This window comes from Cydia strobilella, chromosome 18 (assembly GCF_947568885.1).
Source record: "Cydia strobilella chromosome 18, ilCydStro3.1, whole genome shotgun sequence".
NCBI classification, from domain to species: Eukaryota; Metazoa; Arthropoda; class Insecta; order Lepidoptera; family Tortricidae; genus Cydia; species Cydia strobilella.
The window spans coordinates 6,659,510-6,674,560 of NC_086058.1; the positions used below are offsets into that span (position 1 = coordinate 6,659,510).

At 38.3% G+C, this 15,051-nt stretch overlaps 1 protein-coding gene across 2 annotated transcripts; it reads right to left on the minus strand.

The window, feature by feature from the left end:
* Nucleotides 1-3,877: 3,877 nt before the first annotated feature.
* LOC134749413 (uncharacterized) lies at nucleotides 3,878-14,737 on the minus strand. Of its 2 annotated transcripts, XR_010128487.1 has the most exons (8): nucleotides 13,238-14,737; nucleotides 12,239-12,411; nucleotides 11,189-11,326; nucleotides 10,282-10,367; nucleotides 9,382-9,539; nucleotides 8,718-8,996; nucleotides 4,908-8,190; nucleotides 3,878-4,724 (listed from the first exon to the last, which is right to left on the minus strand). XR_010128487.1 is itself a non-coding variant. In XM_063684335.1 (7 exons), the coding sequence occupies exons 1-7, from the start codon at nucleotides 14,472-14,474 to the stop codon at nucleotides 7,985-7,987; spliced, it is 2,277 nt and encodes a 758-aa protein (XP_063540405.1). In that variant the 5' UTR covers nucleotides 14,475-14,737; the 3' UTR covers nucleotides 3,878-7,984. The 2 variants fall into 2 exon arrangements, 1 of the variants encoding a protein (XP_063540405.1); XM_063684335.1 differs by having other exon boundaries at nucleotides 3,878-8,190.
* Nucleotides 14,738-15,051: the final 314 nt, after the last annotated feature.

Below are 15,051 nucleotides of genomic sequence, written 5' to 3' on the forward strand. Positions count from 1 at the left end.
CGAGTGATCCTATAAACGTTCCGTTTTTTCCTTTTGAGGTACGGAACCCTAAAAATGGCTTACTCCACTGTTTTTTACAGTAAATACTAAATGCTAAAGATAGGTAGTTTTGCGTCAAACTTTGATATAGTACTCACAATTAATTGCTCAATACTTTTCTAGTTTTTTTTCTGGTCGAAGGCACTTGTTACTGACCAATGTGAGGTTTAGGGTGACTGCTATAGATATTGGCCACTACATAGTAATTGGCCACCCTAAATCTTAACAAATAAGACTTCTATTTGCTTGTTTCTTTTTAATTTGTTAGAAGTGGTCAATTAGGTACTATGTAGTGGCCAATGCCAATAACTATAGCTGTCACCCTAAGTAATAAAAGTAAGAAGAAGAGAAAAGAGTAAGAGTTTGTAAGTGTATCATTTTACAGCTTAAATCACATCAGTAGGAATACGTTATGTACGTATTACTACTGATGTGATTTAAGATGTGATGTTGACATATTCTCTAATTTTCTCATTTAATATGAGTACATATTTTAAAACGAATTAACTGTATATAATGATATTTAATTAAATATAGTTATGGGCATTTTTTGATATTTGTGACGTTTTCAACCAAAAAGGTACCACATTGTCGCTTGTCGATAAGGTTGATTGCAAATTGAAACTATATGGAAATAGCGCCTTATTGACAACCGACAATAAGTACCCTTTTCGTTGTGAATGGCACATTTATTTACCACACATCTAAGTCAAACAAGTTTTTATACATATGGGTAAAATAAACTATTGCTACGATATAATGAAAAACTTAGGTTGCTATTCTTATTTAAAGTTTTTTTCACAATATTTAATATAACATTTTTTGTTTTTCAAGGCTTCATTAAAACCCTACTGTCATTTTATTCGTTAGTTAGATAAAATAATAAAAGATTTTACTATTGATCTACAGGTATTTCAAAATTAACTCATTTACTGCCAGCGACCCGCTAGGCGGGTTCACGGTTGGTGCCTTTCGCTACATATGTATATTTTCGTGTTATCGGCTACGATCATGTTTTAATGCAATTAATTTTCTAGCTACCTATCTACCTATAAGCCTTCACAAGGTATAATTGATTTAGGAGATACAGTAAGCTGCGGGGTACAGTGACCCCCTTTCTAACGTATTAATTTAAAGTGATAAGGTTCAATTTTGCATCATTTTAACTTTATAGTTATATTAACAAGTTAGAAAATCAAATGTATTAAAACCATCTGTCAAGCCCAAACTAAAGATACCTAATATAATCGGACCTAGCTTCCTGGACAGACTTTAACGTGACAAAGTGTGGTCGTGCCATAATAAACATCATATGTTCATAGATACTTCCACACTTATCCTCGTAAGGCCCAATGTGCATTACAATGCACACTCTGATTAAATTAGAACATTTCTTTTATTCATTGTTTTTTCCAAACAACCTAAATTCATCCCAATTTACTGTACGACAAGGTTCAAATTAAAAATAGGAAAAGTTTGTATTTACGAAGGCGGCGAGGGCCTCACGAGGTTATGACAAAATCTATCCAGAGTTAACTTGGTCATATTCTAAGCGCCACTTGCCATTCCACTAACCCGGGGTTAACCGGTTAAACCTGGAGTTACCATGGTTATCAGTACAATTTGACACTGGGTTAACCGCTTAAACCTGGGTTAGTGGGGTGGTGCAAGTGGTCCTTACATGATATAAAAATTGTTTTATGATTATCAGTGTGGGTGGAGGTGTTTGTAAGGTGTATGCTCTTAGTACCTATATTAAGCCCCATTTAGACGGTTCAAGAAATTGCATGCGATTTTCGTTATATTGCCGTATTTGGTCGATCCCTGAATTCCTTGTACTCTGTAGCTAGTTAGCAATGTATCGAATAATGCTTGCAAGTTCTTGAACAGTCAAAATGGGACTTTAAACATGATCTTCAAAGACTGATAACCTTTATGTATGATGTACCTCGAATTATAGTCACAAATGTATAAAATACGCTCCAATATAGATAGAATTGTCGCACAATAAAATACGAACTCCATGTATTGGCTGTGTGAAGTAGTGTCGGGGAACTAACAGCACGGCACACATCGGGGCAAATATAAACACTTTCTTGGGCACAAATATTAATTAGTTATTCATGTCAGATTACATTATAAATGTATAGAAAGAGTTATTTTATCGTTGACAGAGGACAAATAATGTATATGGCCCAAAGCCGCCAGGCACGCGCTTAATTATCTAGTGCACTATCATTAAACTGTGCCAATACATAAACTATATAGTTTATTTAAATGAAATAGATGTTTTGATTGTTTGGTTGTATTTGCTCTAATCTAGTTAAACTGGAATTGTTTGAAGAAAAATGTGAGAGATAAAATATCATTCTAATGATTATTAATATTGATTAAAATGTATTTGAACACCTAAATGTTTTTTTAACTGTTGTAAGTAAAATAAGATATTTTATGAATAAAATTGATTATAAAATATTTAGATCAGTACGGTTTTTACTCATTATTATTTTTAGTCGCTTTTGGCGACATGTTTCGGATTCTTTGGGAATCCTTCCTCAGGCACGAGTGTCCGCGGCGGTGTACGTCGTGCACTGCCCGCGCCGACCGCCTCGTCGCTCGTTGCGCACGCGCTGATGGGGCGGGGGCGGGGGGCGCGGGGCAGTCCGCAGATGGAGTCGTCAAAAAATAATAGTGAGTAAAAACCGTACTGATCTAAATATTTTGAAATATGTCTCACGATAGTCTAAGTGCGAAAATTGATTATAATAATAAAATTATTTACTTATTTATTTCCCCAATTTAATAAGGTATTTGTCTTCTTACCTAATACCTTTGGTAAATGGCTTAGTTAACGATAACAGACATTTCATACTCATTACTCCTTCGACGAGATATGGTCTACCAATGTTTAGTTAGTTTACTGTGCTCCTGTTAGCCTTGCTTGGCCACTGTTGCAACTATTGAGGTACAGTCAAGGTATTAAATATCGATAAGGAAAGTGCCAATAATACCTTAACCACAGAATAAATATTGGTACAGAAGGTTCATTCTCTATTCTCTCTAACAAAACGCGTCTATTACGAGAGATATGACCGCTAGGTGGCGTAAGCGCGAGCAAGCGTCCGTTTCGTATCGGTGCGCGGCAACTACTATGGCTAGACACCAAAATTGAGCCGCATGTACTTGTAGCGACGCGACGAAATCGCGGAGTGGGCCACGCCTGCCTTAACGCCTAATATATGGACCATAAGGTCGCGGTACGGTATACATATTTTTGGCACTTTGTCCGTGTCAATATTCAGACCTCGACTGTAGGTACAATGAATTCGATCGAGCCGCAATGTAACGAAACTCACTTGCAAGTCCTCGAGCCTTTGTAGACATATTTGACATCGATCCTACATGTGCTTACTTTAATTTAGCCAATAACCTTTTGGACGCCAATGACCGATATATACGCACCGTAGGTTCAACGCCAAAGGCCGATTAATCGGTCATAGACCACAGAGCAACATAGACCTACGTGCATATGCATAAAGTTCAATTTCAGTTTTGACACTTCGGTGACGTGGCGTCTGGATGACTACGTAAAACCCTGACCCTCGTGTTAGAAAAAGTCGTGACCAGATAAATGAACTTGTGTTCTGAAATATCAGAATTAAAAATATCAGATTTGCATTACATTTTCTAGTTTAGGGACTGACTGATGGTAATGTTTTCCGTTTTCGACGTTAACAGTGTTAAAACGTACAAAATTATAGTGTTTTTGTCATTATTGAGCGTAACCCAGGAAAAGTTTTTCATAAAGTACACGTACCTAATAAATAAAACAACCGTATTCTATCGTAGTATATTCCAAAAATATAATGTTATACATAACATAACATTGCTTTTACATCCATTGTTATGTTGCCGTCTCTTGCTTATGATTAGAATACAATGAAACAAACAGGTCATTCCCAGAAGTCGCCACCGAGCGTAACACAATCGTTCTCTTGAACTCCTTGCTTATTATTATAAGGTTGGAATTCGATCGGAGGTGGTAACTTTTGGGTGCTTTTGGGATTAAACGCATTATATTATCGCGTCCATATTAAGATACTTCATGGTTATAGAAATGGTACAGTTGGCTTGCATGAAGATGACTGTGTGCGTGGGATTGGAAAATTTATAATAGAAATAAAACGGTCATTTCATAGAGGTGCGATGTTCATACAAATATTATTTGCTTTGTTTAGAACTCAGTTCTACGGACTAATAATAACACATCAAATTATAATGAGATGTATAGTCAGGTGGTTGGCTTGATCAAAAATATTCTTATTTACATTTTGAGGAAAAAATCTAAGCCTTACTGAAGAGTTTTTTCTATACCAATTCCCATAAGTGACGAATAGAAGGTATTCTCATGTACCAAGCCTCAACATATCTTAACAACCACAGAATTATCATAAGATAATATAAATAAACACATTGAACACGTAACTTATGTTGCTGGATGAACTGTGCAGTAGGTCGGTTACAGAGGTTTAACTGATCTGAAATAAGATAACATGTGCTAATATAATTTTGACTAGTAAGCACCAATTTGCCCTAATACATATTCGTGATGCGATGGAAAAGGGAACTTATATTATTGAAATTTCGACGTTATGTGGCACACATAAGGTCCCTTTTCCTGTAAACTATCACTTAACACAGAGGTTCCCAATCTTTTTGAGTCCGCGGCGCATTCACAAGTTTAAAATTTAATCTCGGCGCCCTTACCTAGCCTTACCTTACCTTATCTAGGCTATTCGAAATAGGTAACATGGTGAGGAAGATTGCCTCACGGCGCACCAGGGCGCCGGGGCGCACTGTTTGGGAACCTCTGACTTAACACATTCAGCGCCACGCGCTTACACCTTAAGCATTAACTCGGTCTTTACATTGAAGGCGGATCCGGGACATTGCTATATGTGTATATAGCGCTGTCTCGCTCACACACCGGAGCGGCGTGCGGACCCGCAACAGTGTAATAACCGCCTTAGGGCGAAATCACATCTATCAGCATTGAGCCACATTTTACGAGTACGTACGTACGTAGGTACGCATCGGGAAGCTGAAAGCATGCGTACGCATCTTCATACTAACGAGCGATTTATCACTACATAGTATAAAACAAAGTCGCTTCCTGCTATCTGGATGGATGTATGTCCCTATGTATGCTTAAATCTTTAAACTGATAGATGTGATTCCACCCGTTAACCACACGTTACGTTTTTTTTTTGTTTTTTTTTTTATGATGAATAGACAGGCGTTTTACCACGTTGTGTATTTTAACGACACGCTGTCGTAAATGGCGTGCGACCTACGCTTATAATAATAAGTGTTGGTGTTGTGTGTGGCGGTGAACGATTAAGCTTCTTATATTTACGATCGTGTCCATGGCTAATAAAATTTAGCCAAAACATAACCTCTATTGACGATACACAGTAACGCTAAGTCCTATAATTAATTTTACACAATGAAATATGAAATCAAACGTTTGAGCGAAATTATAAAAATAAATCAAGAAAAAAGAAACACAAAACAATACTTAAATTAAGTAAATATTAACACTATAAAGAGTTTATAATGTAAAGTATTAAAGGTACAATATAACTGTATTTATGAAGGTACTAGGTAAAGGAATATAGGTAAATACTTATGAGAACTTGGTTTATTATAACAATAAACTTTTGGTATTACAAATATATTGTACATAAGAATAAGACTAAAATATATGCATACCTTTTCTCATAAGACTTGTCCATAATCGTAGAATATAGGCAAAAACGTAAAAGCAACAGTGTATATTATTTGAAACTTGCAACTAACCAAAGTAATAGTTGTCCTTAATGTGATAGCCATAAGAGTCCAGGTTCATGCAGGAAAGTATCGAAATATAATTGAGAGTTTAAAGAAAATGCACTCTATGACAGTTCAAATTATAATTAAAATTTAAACTTTACAAACATGTCGCTTCGATCTTTCTCTAGCTGAGCTTATAGATTTGATGCTGATATTTCCGAATCTTCGTACAGTCTGGTACATAACCAAATATACCTTGCTAAGAAAAAAATAACATACAATGCGTATTACATAAAAGCAAAAAACAAAAACAGAATGTACTTAATTCGACAAAAAAGAGATGGACCTTGAAGCCTTTATAGGGACTGGCGGGGTATTTACGACACCGTAGTGATAGAAGAAAGAGAAGGCATCTGCCCAACAGTGGGACACAAAAAAACAATAGGAATATCACACTACGCTTAAGGTTAACTATGTTACTGCTAACTAGTGATCTATTAACCTTGCCTATAACACATCTGGCGCTACCTATTTCATGTTGTGTGTGGTACGAAATAATAAGTGCATAGATAGAAAATTGGTCCAGGGTACAATAATAATAGAGAATAACAGGTAAACATTAATAATACGTAGATTATGTAGAAAAGTGTTGTCCAGAACAGGAAAAGATCATATTTTATTAGTGAGTGATAAAATAGCTATTTATGCAACAAGTGCGGAAAGTGTATGATTTCCGACGAGTGAAATTTTATTCACAAGCGAGCAAAGCGAGTGTATGAAGGAATACGAGTCGGAAATCATATTTACGCACGTGAATCATACAATGTTTTACTATGCATTGTGCGAGTAAATAAAAAACATATCATGGCAAATAAGTTTAATTATTAAAAGGAGTGTTTTAAATCGACACGAGTTGCAAATTACCTATTCGCACGTGTATCGTACAACGTTTTACAGTACATATGGCCCTTTAAACTTTCGACATATGCACGAAAAGTGCTCTTTTTCGCACTAGTGCGAGAAAGTAGCACCATATGTACTGTAAAAAAAATTGAAAACAAAAAGCACTAGTGCGGAAAAGTAGTACTTTCCGCATGATATGGCTCCGTAGGAAACGCACTTTTCAAGCACATGCATTGTAAATAACTTTTCAAGGTCTCTTTTACCCATCTTTAGACCAGTCAGTGAAGCTATGACTTTTTGACACGCAATGGAATTCAAGGTGGGTTTTTAGGTTGACTCCGCCTTCTAAAAGTATTTACAAATTTCACAATGACACCCTTTCTAAAGGCAATGTCTACGTACAACATCGCAATCTACTGACAGTTAGAGCAAAAATCGCAACAGTTTTTGAATTGATAAAAGCATAGTATAAATAGGGCAAAGTATGTTATCTTCATACAACGCACCGCGCGCGACTTGTATGTGTGCGCCATAGTATCTATGCGTCGCCGCACGCGCACTCAAACAAAATCTCGACCCGTTTCTCAGTGCGCCGGTAGAGATTTGAAATAAAATAGATTGATTGATTGATTGAAAGTGTGTCTGTCTATCTGTCTGTCTGTCTCCTCTTCACGCTTAAACCGCTGAACCGATATAGTTGAAATTTGGTATAGAGATAGTTTGATCCCTGGGGAAGGACATAAGTCATCCTTTAAGGGGGTTAAAAGGGGGGTGGAAGTTTGTATGGGGAAACGATAAAAAGCAGATTAGATAAAAAATAAGCTACCCAAATTACTAACTCCACGCAGATGAAGTCGCGGGCAAAAGCTAGTACCTTTATAATTATCACTCTTTTTACCAATAGCGCCCTTCATAGTCGTAATACAAGTTTTATTCACAAGATTCTGCTCGCACAAATTCCAACAATGCAACATTATTACCTCCCAACTACCCGACACCGAACTTCTCAACATGCGGGGCCAGTATGGGCAGTTGAGCCGCCGTGGTGAGTCACTAGTGTGCCGCGGAGTCGGTAAGAGCGGCAACAGTGACGGCGACGATAGGTAACGTGTTCATAAAGTACATACATCTCTTTATAATTATCACTCTTTTTACCAATAGCGCCCTTCATAGTTGTAATACAGGTTTTATTCACAAGTTTCCCTCCCAACTAGCCGACGCCGAACTTCTCAACATGCGGGGCCAGTATGGGCAGTTGAGCCGCCGTGGCGAGCCTCCTGTGCGCGTGCGAGCCGGTGAGCGCGGCCACGGTGACGCCGGCCTGGTAGGCGGCCGGCAGCCGGATGTAACGCGTTCGAGTCCCGTGCGCGCACCAGTCGGCCAAGCGCCATTCGCGTATCACGTTTACTACTTGACCTGAAATTAAAATAAAGGTTGACTGGTAGAGAATGCCTTGTGGCCAGGGGTCGGAAACCGGTATTTGCTCCATACAAAAATACCGGTATTATTACGTTCTTTTTCGTTCTTTTGTTTATAATTTAATTTTTAATGGGACGTTTTAATAATGCAAAATTGTTTCCTAAATACATGATTCAGTCCTACGTAATGAGCATAAAAAAGTTCAAAATATTGGGCTATTTCGGGGTTTTTAAAAAATACCGGTTCCGAGCCCTGCTTGTGGCATTAAGTTCGCCTTTTGTACGAAGAGTTTTCTTTTGTGCAATAAAGACTACTATCATTTCTTGCTGTAAATTATCGCTTTTGACAATTATTACAGAGACAATAATTGAACATTGCCAAACAAATTTTGCTGTCACTACGGTATTCGATTAAAATCCCGTATACGGTATACGGGAAAAATTAATGCCGTGTGAACCTAGCCTTAGTGGTACAATTGTCACGTCCGTGATCTTGGGCCCTAAATTAGTATTCCAAAATCTCACCTAATACGTTAAACGTGTTGAACCTTCTATCTGGCACAGCCATGAGCGGGGTGAGATCGGTATCCGGGGTGAATCTTGACAGCACGTCCCTCGTCCTGACCAGCAGTACCGACGGCGACGTAAGTTTCGGCCACAGCGCGCATTCTCTTGTACACTCTACGGGGTTGCTGAGGTAAATGCCGCGGGGCGAGACGCCAAACACCATTTGATGGTGCCACGCGTCGGGGATTTCACCTTCGCAGCCTACTTGCAGGTTCATTGTTAAAATTGGGACGGCCCCTGTAATAAAAAGCGAGAAAGTATTAATTTTAATGGCTGTCTGACGGTTTTTTGTTTAAATTTCGGCACATTCATAAAGAAATTAGCACGAAATTAGCATGTAACGATGGCTGTAATTTAAATTGACAAAGCTCGGCTTTGCTGTGCTAATTTACTGCCGTGCATATATATTAAAAAAACAATGGAGTTGCGTAAAAAATAAACAGAAAGTGTTTATTTTTCAATTTAGGCACATTACCACCACCGGTTATAACCCTACACCACAGGCTCGAGAAGTTATTGGCGCAGGACACTCAGCGGGACTCATTTTTTCAAATAACTGAGCAATTATATAAACAATCTTTCTAATCTAGTATATTCAAACTAATGATAATATTGTACTGGCCTATTGATATCCAATCCGCCAGCCAATGCGACAGCGACACCGCTCGCTCCGGATACATGGGGAAGAACCTGGCCGCCACCAGACCTTCGGAAGCTTTCTGGATCCCGTTCACGAGGTCGGCCGCCGTGCAGCCGGCCACCGAACGCGATAGCAGGTACCTGTAAACAAAATGTTCACGTAATATTGTCTTCCGTAACCGTGAGAGTTACTCATGAAATATGTAAACGGATTATATCGCGTATAGTAAATTTAAAATACATTCCAACGTTTCGAACTCTTTATAGCATTCGTGGTCAACCAACCTATTTTGCATATATAATAACCAGCCTTAAAATCGATATATGTTTACCTCTGGTGCTAACACCAGCATATCGAGCGGCTCTAACAGTTTTTTTTTTACTTCTAGGATAAAAATAGATGAGCACCCGGCATGAAGCCCCGGACTTTGCTTTATTTCCTATTTCCAAAGATAAGCTGAAAGGGCGGAAATTTACCATTGATGAGCAACTTTTAAGACCTAAGATCATGAGTGTCTTCCAGAAAAAAAAATTAATAAGTAGTTTTGATGATTGGTTTTTATTTTACGCATGACTAGATGTTTTTACTGTGACGGAAATTACTTTGAACGATTGTAAAAATTAAAGTTGTTTTGCAAAACTTATCTAGTCTAGGGAGTATCCTTTGTGCAAATAAGGTATTAAGTTTTTTAAAAGGTCCAAATTAGACAAATCGTTGCTATACTTACTCAACCTCATATCTGCAACAATCATTTGATGGAAATGTCGCTTTTCTTTCATTCGGAATACGGGTGTTTTTATCATCAAATGAGTGTTGCAGATACGAGGTTGAGTAAGTATAGCGGCGAAATGTGAAATGATGGATACAATGATTATCATTTACCTGGGTATTGGAGCGTTGTTGGCTCTTTGCCTCGTTCCAACAGATGTATTAATTTTTTCAATGTTAACTGGAACGCCTAATGCAATCTGTAAACCAAATTAATGATAAGGATAGTTTAGTAGGTATATTACGAACGTCAAATAAAGCTACGCCGGCTCTAACCCTACACCTCATGAAAAATCATTATAACATAATTTCCATAATAATTATGCATGCCTACTGAAGTGACATTTTTAGGGTTCCGTACCCAAAGGGTAAAAACGGGACCCTATTACTAAGACTCCGCTGTCCGTCTGTCACCAGGCTGTATCTCATGAACCGTGATAGCTAGACAGCTGAAATTTTCACAGATGATGTATTTCTGTTGCCGCTATAACAACAAATACTAAAAACAGAATAATATAAATATTTAAATGGGGCTCCCATACAACAAACGTGATTTTTTTGCTGTTTTTTCCGTAATGGTACGGAACCCTTCGTGCGCGAGTCCGACTCGCACTTGGCCGGTTTTTTTCAGAATAAAGAAGAAATTGGCTAAATTGATTTTTATATAGTGCAAATCGCCACACTGCATTGTGAAGGGCAAAATAAAGGTAAGTACAACTATTATTTCATAAATGAATTCTTCGTTTCTAATTTATATGGAGATGATACCAAACTTGACCTGATAGCTACAGTTAGGTAGAAATAGAGTGCAAACTGGACACGTTTTCTTTCCCCTCCCCTTTTGGGGGGTAGCCAAGAGTTAATCCCGTGGCTAGGACATTAGATGAGCTTAGTACCTGCGATCCAAGGAATAAACGTGCCAAGCGGCATCGCCTTAGTCAAAAGTGCATACTCATTGCATCTACATCTGTAACAAATAGGTCTACATAACGGTCATGACAATATTAGACATAAAACTCACGAAAACGTTAACAACGGCAGTGGCACCGCACGCGCTGACGCCTATCTGCGTGACTTGGCGCTCGCACGCCTCGCGCTCGGACCATACCATGCTGGTAGGTGGTTCTGTCACTCCTAAACTTGACGGGCCTTCCCCGGACTGTAAATAAATTAAATGTAAATAAGTTTATCATCCGACCATCAAGAGAAAAATATTCAAATTATCTATAGGTCTATCTAAGATGGACCTTCCATGTTTGCATGTTCATTAACTAAGGTGTTTCACTGGACACACGTGAACTTGAAACACCTGCTTGTTGTCTTTCGACATAATAAAATAACCAAGCATCTGTTGGGCGGTATGGTAAGCAGCAAAAAATGAATATAACTAATTAGTTATATTCATTTAGATTACATGCATAGTTACACGTAGTTATTAGATTACATACCCTCTCCACGTGTTTTGTTGAAGCAACACAAATTCTAAACAGTATAAAGCTAGTGCAGTTTTTATTTATTTAAAAATTATACAGGGTGTCTAAAAAATAAGTACATTCCCGTTAACAGGGAGGTTTTGGGATTATACTGAACAACTTTTACTATGAGACCAACCACGAAATCGCGAAAAAAATACTTGTGTTTTAACAAAAACAAAATAGGCTGCTTGGTTTTATGACAATTAATTATATTTCGTATTTCTACACACACCCGGGTCAGCTTTGGCATCTAATAACATAAAAGCTAGAAAGTTTTGGCAAGCCAGAGTTCTTGAGGCACTTAAAACGATTAGAACTATGCATTTTTCAAATAAATCTGAATTAGACAAAATGAGGGTTTTTAACACACTGTGCGGCAGGAACACAACACTATGAGAAGGGTCTAGTTTATTTGGCTGCGGTTTTCTGTAAGGTACTGCCCTAGTTTGGCTCGGCTCTAGATCTGGAGTGAAGTCGGCTTTGCTGTGCCCTACCACATAAAGTGAGATGACATTCACAGTGCCCATACCTCTCTTTTGGACGTAGTTTAAGGGCATACCCTGGTCCAACATAATAATAATAACATGCTTTATTACCACCACAGCTCCTTCAGTCTCTTCATCCGACCGATTCTTGTCCAGCATCAGCTTCTTGGCCATGGTCATGTGGAACAGAGCCGTGGAGACATGCACAGGGTCGATCCCCGAGCCTTCACCTTGGTTGATCTGATGTGCTAGGGGCGGCTCCTCTTCTTCAATTTTTTCGTCATCTGGGAATAATGAATTGTAAATGACCCATTAATGTTGACCATATAAGATATTCGAAAAAAAATAAGAATAGTTAAAAATACCAATACACATGTCTGCTGAAGTTGCAAGCTCTCTATAACCATAGGTTTGTATGTAAGTTCAGTGACTAATATTACATACGTGAAAGTACGTGAGATATTTGGATATTTGTTCCTCCATCCCGTAAAATTTCTAAATGAATTTTTAATTGATCAAATTCGACACACAGATCTTTAATGTATATGTACATATACTGAACCCTAAAGTAGATGCAATAGGGCAGTGGTGTGGGGACATACGCTAGTATTGTATATTATTTGTTTCAAATTAACTACATAATAACAATATCATATTTAATTAAAAGTGATATTTCTTTTGTCCTCATAGGCACTACGATTAAATGACCAATATAGTCATTACTTAACTGCAATATAATTATTGACCAATTAGTCACTGCCCTCACAACAAAGCATCATTATTATAATAAAATGTTATCAGTCCATAGCATTGATAGTTTGAGGTCTTACTCATCTTTATGGAACAAAACAAAAATTATTATTTAACTTAATTTAATTGGATGCATTTATCTAAGTTAGTTAAATGAAATGTTTAACACATGGTAAATATTTAAATCAACTTCATATTTAAATTTATTTAGTCCTTTAATGTGTGAAAAAAAAATCAAGGTTGTGAGTTCAAGCTTATTTGACTCAACAGTCCTAATTATTATTCTAGTTGAATATAAATGCCAAATGAGGGCCAAATGTTATGTTGTCCTGACCTACACTGCATAATTAAATTACTTACGATGTAATACTTCTCTAGGTGTAATCAAGTCTCCATTTGTAAGATGCAGGCTGACCGGCAAAATACAGGGACCCCGTGCCATTGTCCTGCGAACTTTCAGCTGTTCTCCTTTAAAATTAACATGGGTAATGTATGGGCCAAAGGTGTAGTTATTTCCAGAATCTTCTCTTGCACTACTGTGTGCTGTAGGTATGCCTCTGCTAGTGGATGGCATGCTGTTATGGTGGCTAGAAGGTTCTGGACATTGTGATGTTGAACTAACTGGTCTACTAGGCTCAGGGTTTCTTAATGGAACAAATTCTGGTGTAGGTTCCCGTAACACAGGCTCATTCTCCTCAGGCATGTTCACGGCCACATCTAAATCAGCATCTGGTGTGGACTCATCACCGGTGTCCACTTCACAAGAGGGTCCAGGGTCAAAGTCCATTTCTAAAAAGTCCATGTCGGGACTTGAAGCTCTAGAACCATGTTCTCTAGCATTCGCTCCTGCAGGTTGCTGTTGGTACAATGGGGGTATGGGGAGGTGCCTGTCCAGGGGAAGGCCCATGTCAAGACTGAAGAAGGAGCTAGGCAGGTCTGCCAAGTGCTCCCCACCTCTGTAAGTATAGATACAGCCATCTTCAGAGCCTAAAGAGTAGTCGTCATTACCAGTGTCGCTTGAGCTGTCATCTGCATCTAAGTTAGGCCTGTTTAACTTCAAACTTGAAGGCCTCTTCCTATTTTCTCTCAGTCCTGCATAGTCAAAGAAATTATCACAAACCCTGCTTGTGGCACTTGTTGAAGGGAAATTTAAATTGTAGGTGTTTCCAGCTTTTTCCTGGCACACCTTGTGTCTCTGGCAGGTCTGTAGCTCCTGGGTGCTGGGGATGCCATTATCTCGCGCAATGGTATCAGCCTTGCTGCTGCCTGCAACCTCAAGGTAACTGTTGTTCACCCTGGCACCTACAGCCTGGCTGCTAGCTATGTTTTTATTACAACACTCCTCACTGTCGGCGACGAGTCTCCCCGATGGCCCTGGCTCGCCGCTGCTCGAGCAGATCGAGCGCCTTGAATGGCTATCATTCGGTGGTACGCAGTTTGTGTCATTGGAAATGGAATCCGACGCAGGACGCACATTTTCACTATTCTCGTTCAAACCTCGCTGTTTTGATGATCCTTTACAATTCCTACTTATATCATCGTCACTATTCAGTTTATAGGATTTTCTCACACAACCACCGTCTTCGATAGAATCCATGGCTACGATATCACGAAATTCGTCGGCATTGTAAACATTTATTAACTTTAAGGTTACCAGAAGCAAGTTGAGTAGAGATTACACGCGTAGTAATTAATTTTACACAAAACACAACTACTGCTCATTTATGACGACAATCAATTAAAGTAACATTATAGAAGCATGAGAAGTAATACATTTCTGAATAATAACAAAAACCCAAATTGACATTTAGTTCAACACTCGCCTTCAAAATAGTGTTGTTTTGCACTGACTGAATGATCGAATCGAATGATTAATCGGTTCAATGTCAGTGTTGTTAGCTTTTGTGTAATTGGACCCTTACATTTCTAAACTATAGTTTGTCAAAGGACTGTCTCATTTCAAACATAGACAGAGAGAATCATACTAATTTTGTCTTACACTTAGTACTATCACCCAAAAGAAAAGGATGAGTATAGTTTTTTTTGTTCTTATTTACTGCCAATTTGGTTTGACCAACTATACATGTCTACATGCTTCGATAAAAACGCCTCAAGTTTCATTCACTCTTTCAGGCCATAAATGTTAAAAAAAAAAAAAAAAAAATCATTCACTC

What these genes read in the sequence shown, in the direction of transcription:
- LOC134749413 (XM_063684335.1), bottom strand. Translation starts at nt 14,474, where the DNA reads ATGGATTCTATCGAAGACGGTGGTTGTGTGAGAAAATCCTATAAACTG. An exon ending in ACCTAGAGAAGTATTACATC is followed by an intron (nt 12,412 to 13,237) that starts GTAAGTAATTTA and finishes CATTATTCCCAG; the next exon opens with ATGACGAAAAAATTGAAGAA. An exon ending in CAACACGTTTAACGTATTAG is followed by an intron (nt 8,191 to 8,717) that starts GTGAGATTTTGG and finishes TTTTAATTTCAG; the next exon opens with GTCAAGTAGTAAACGTGATA.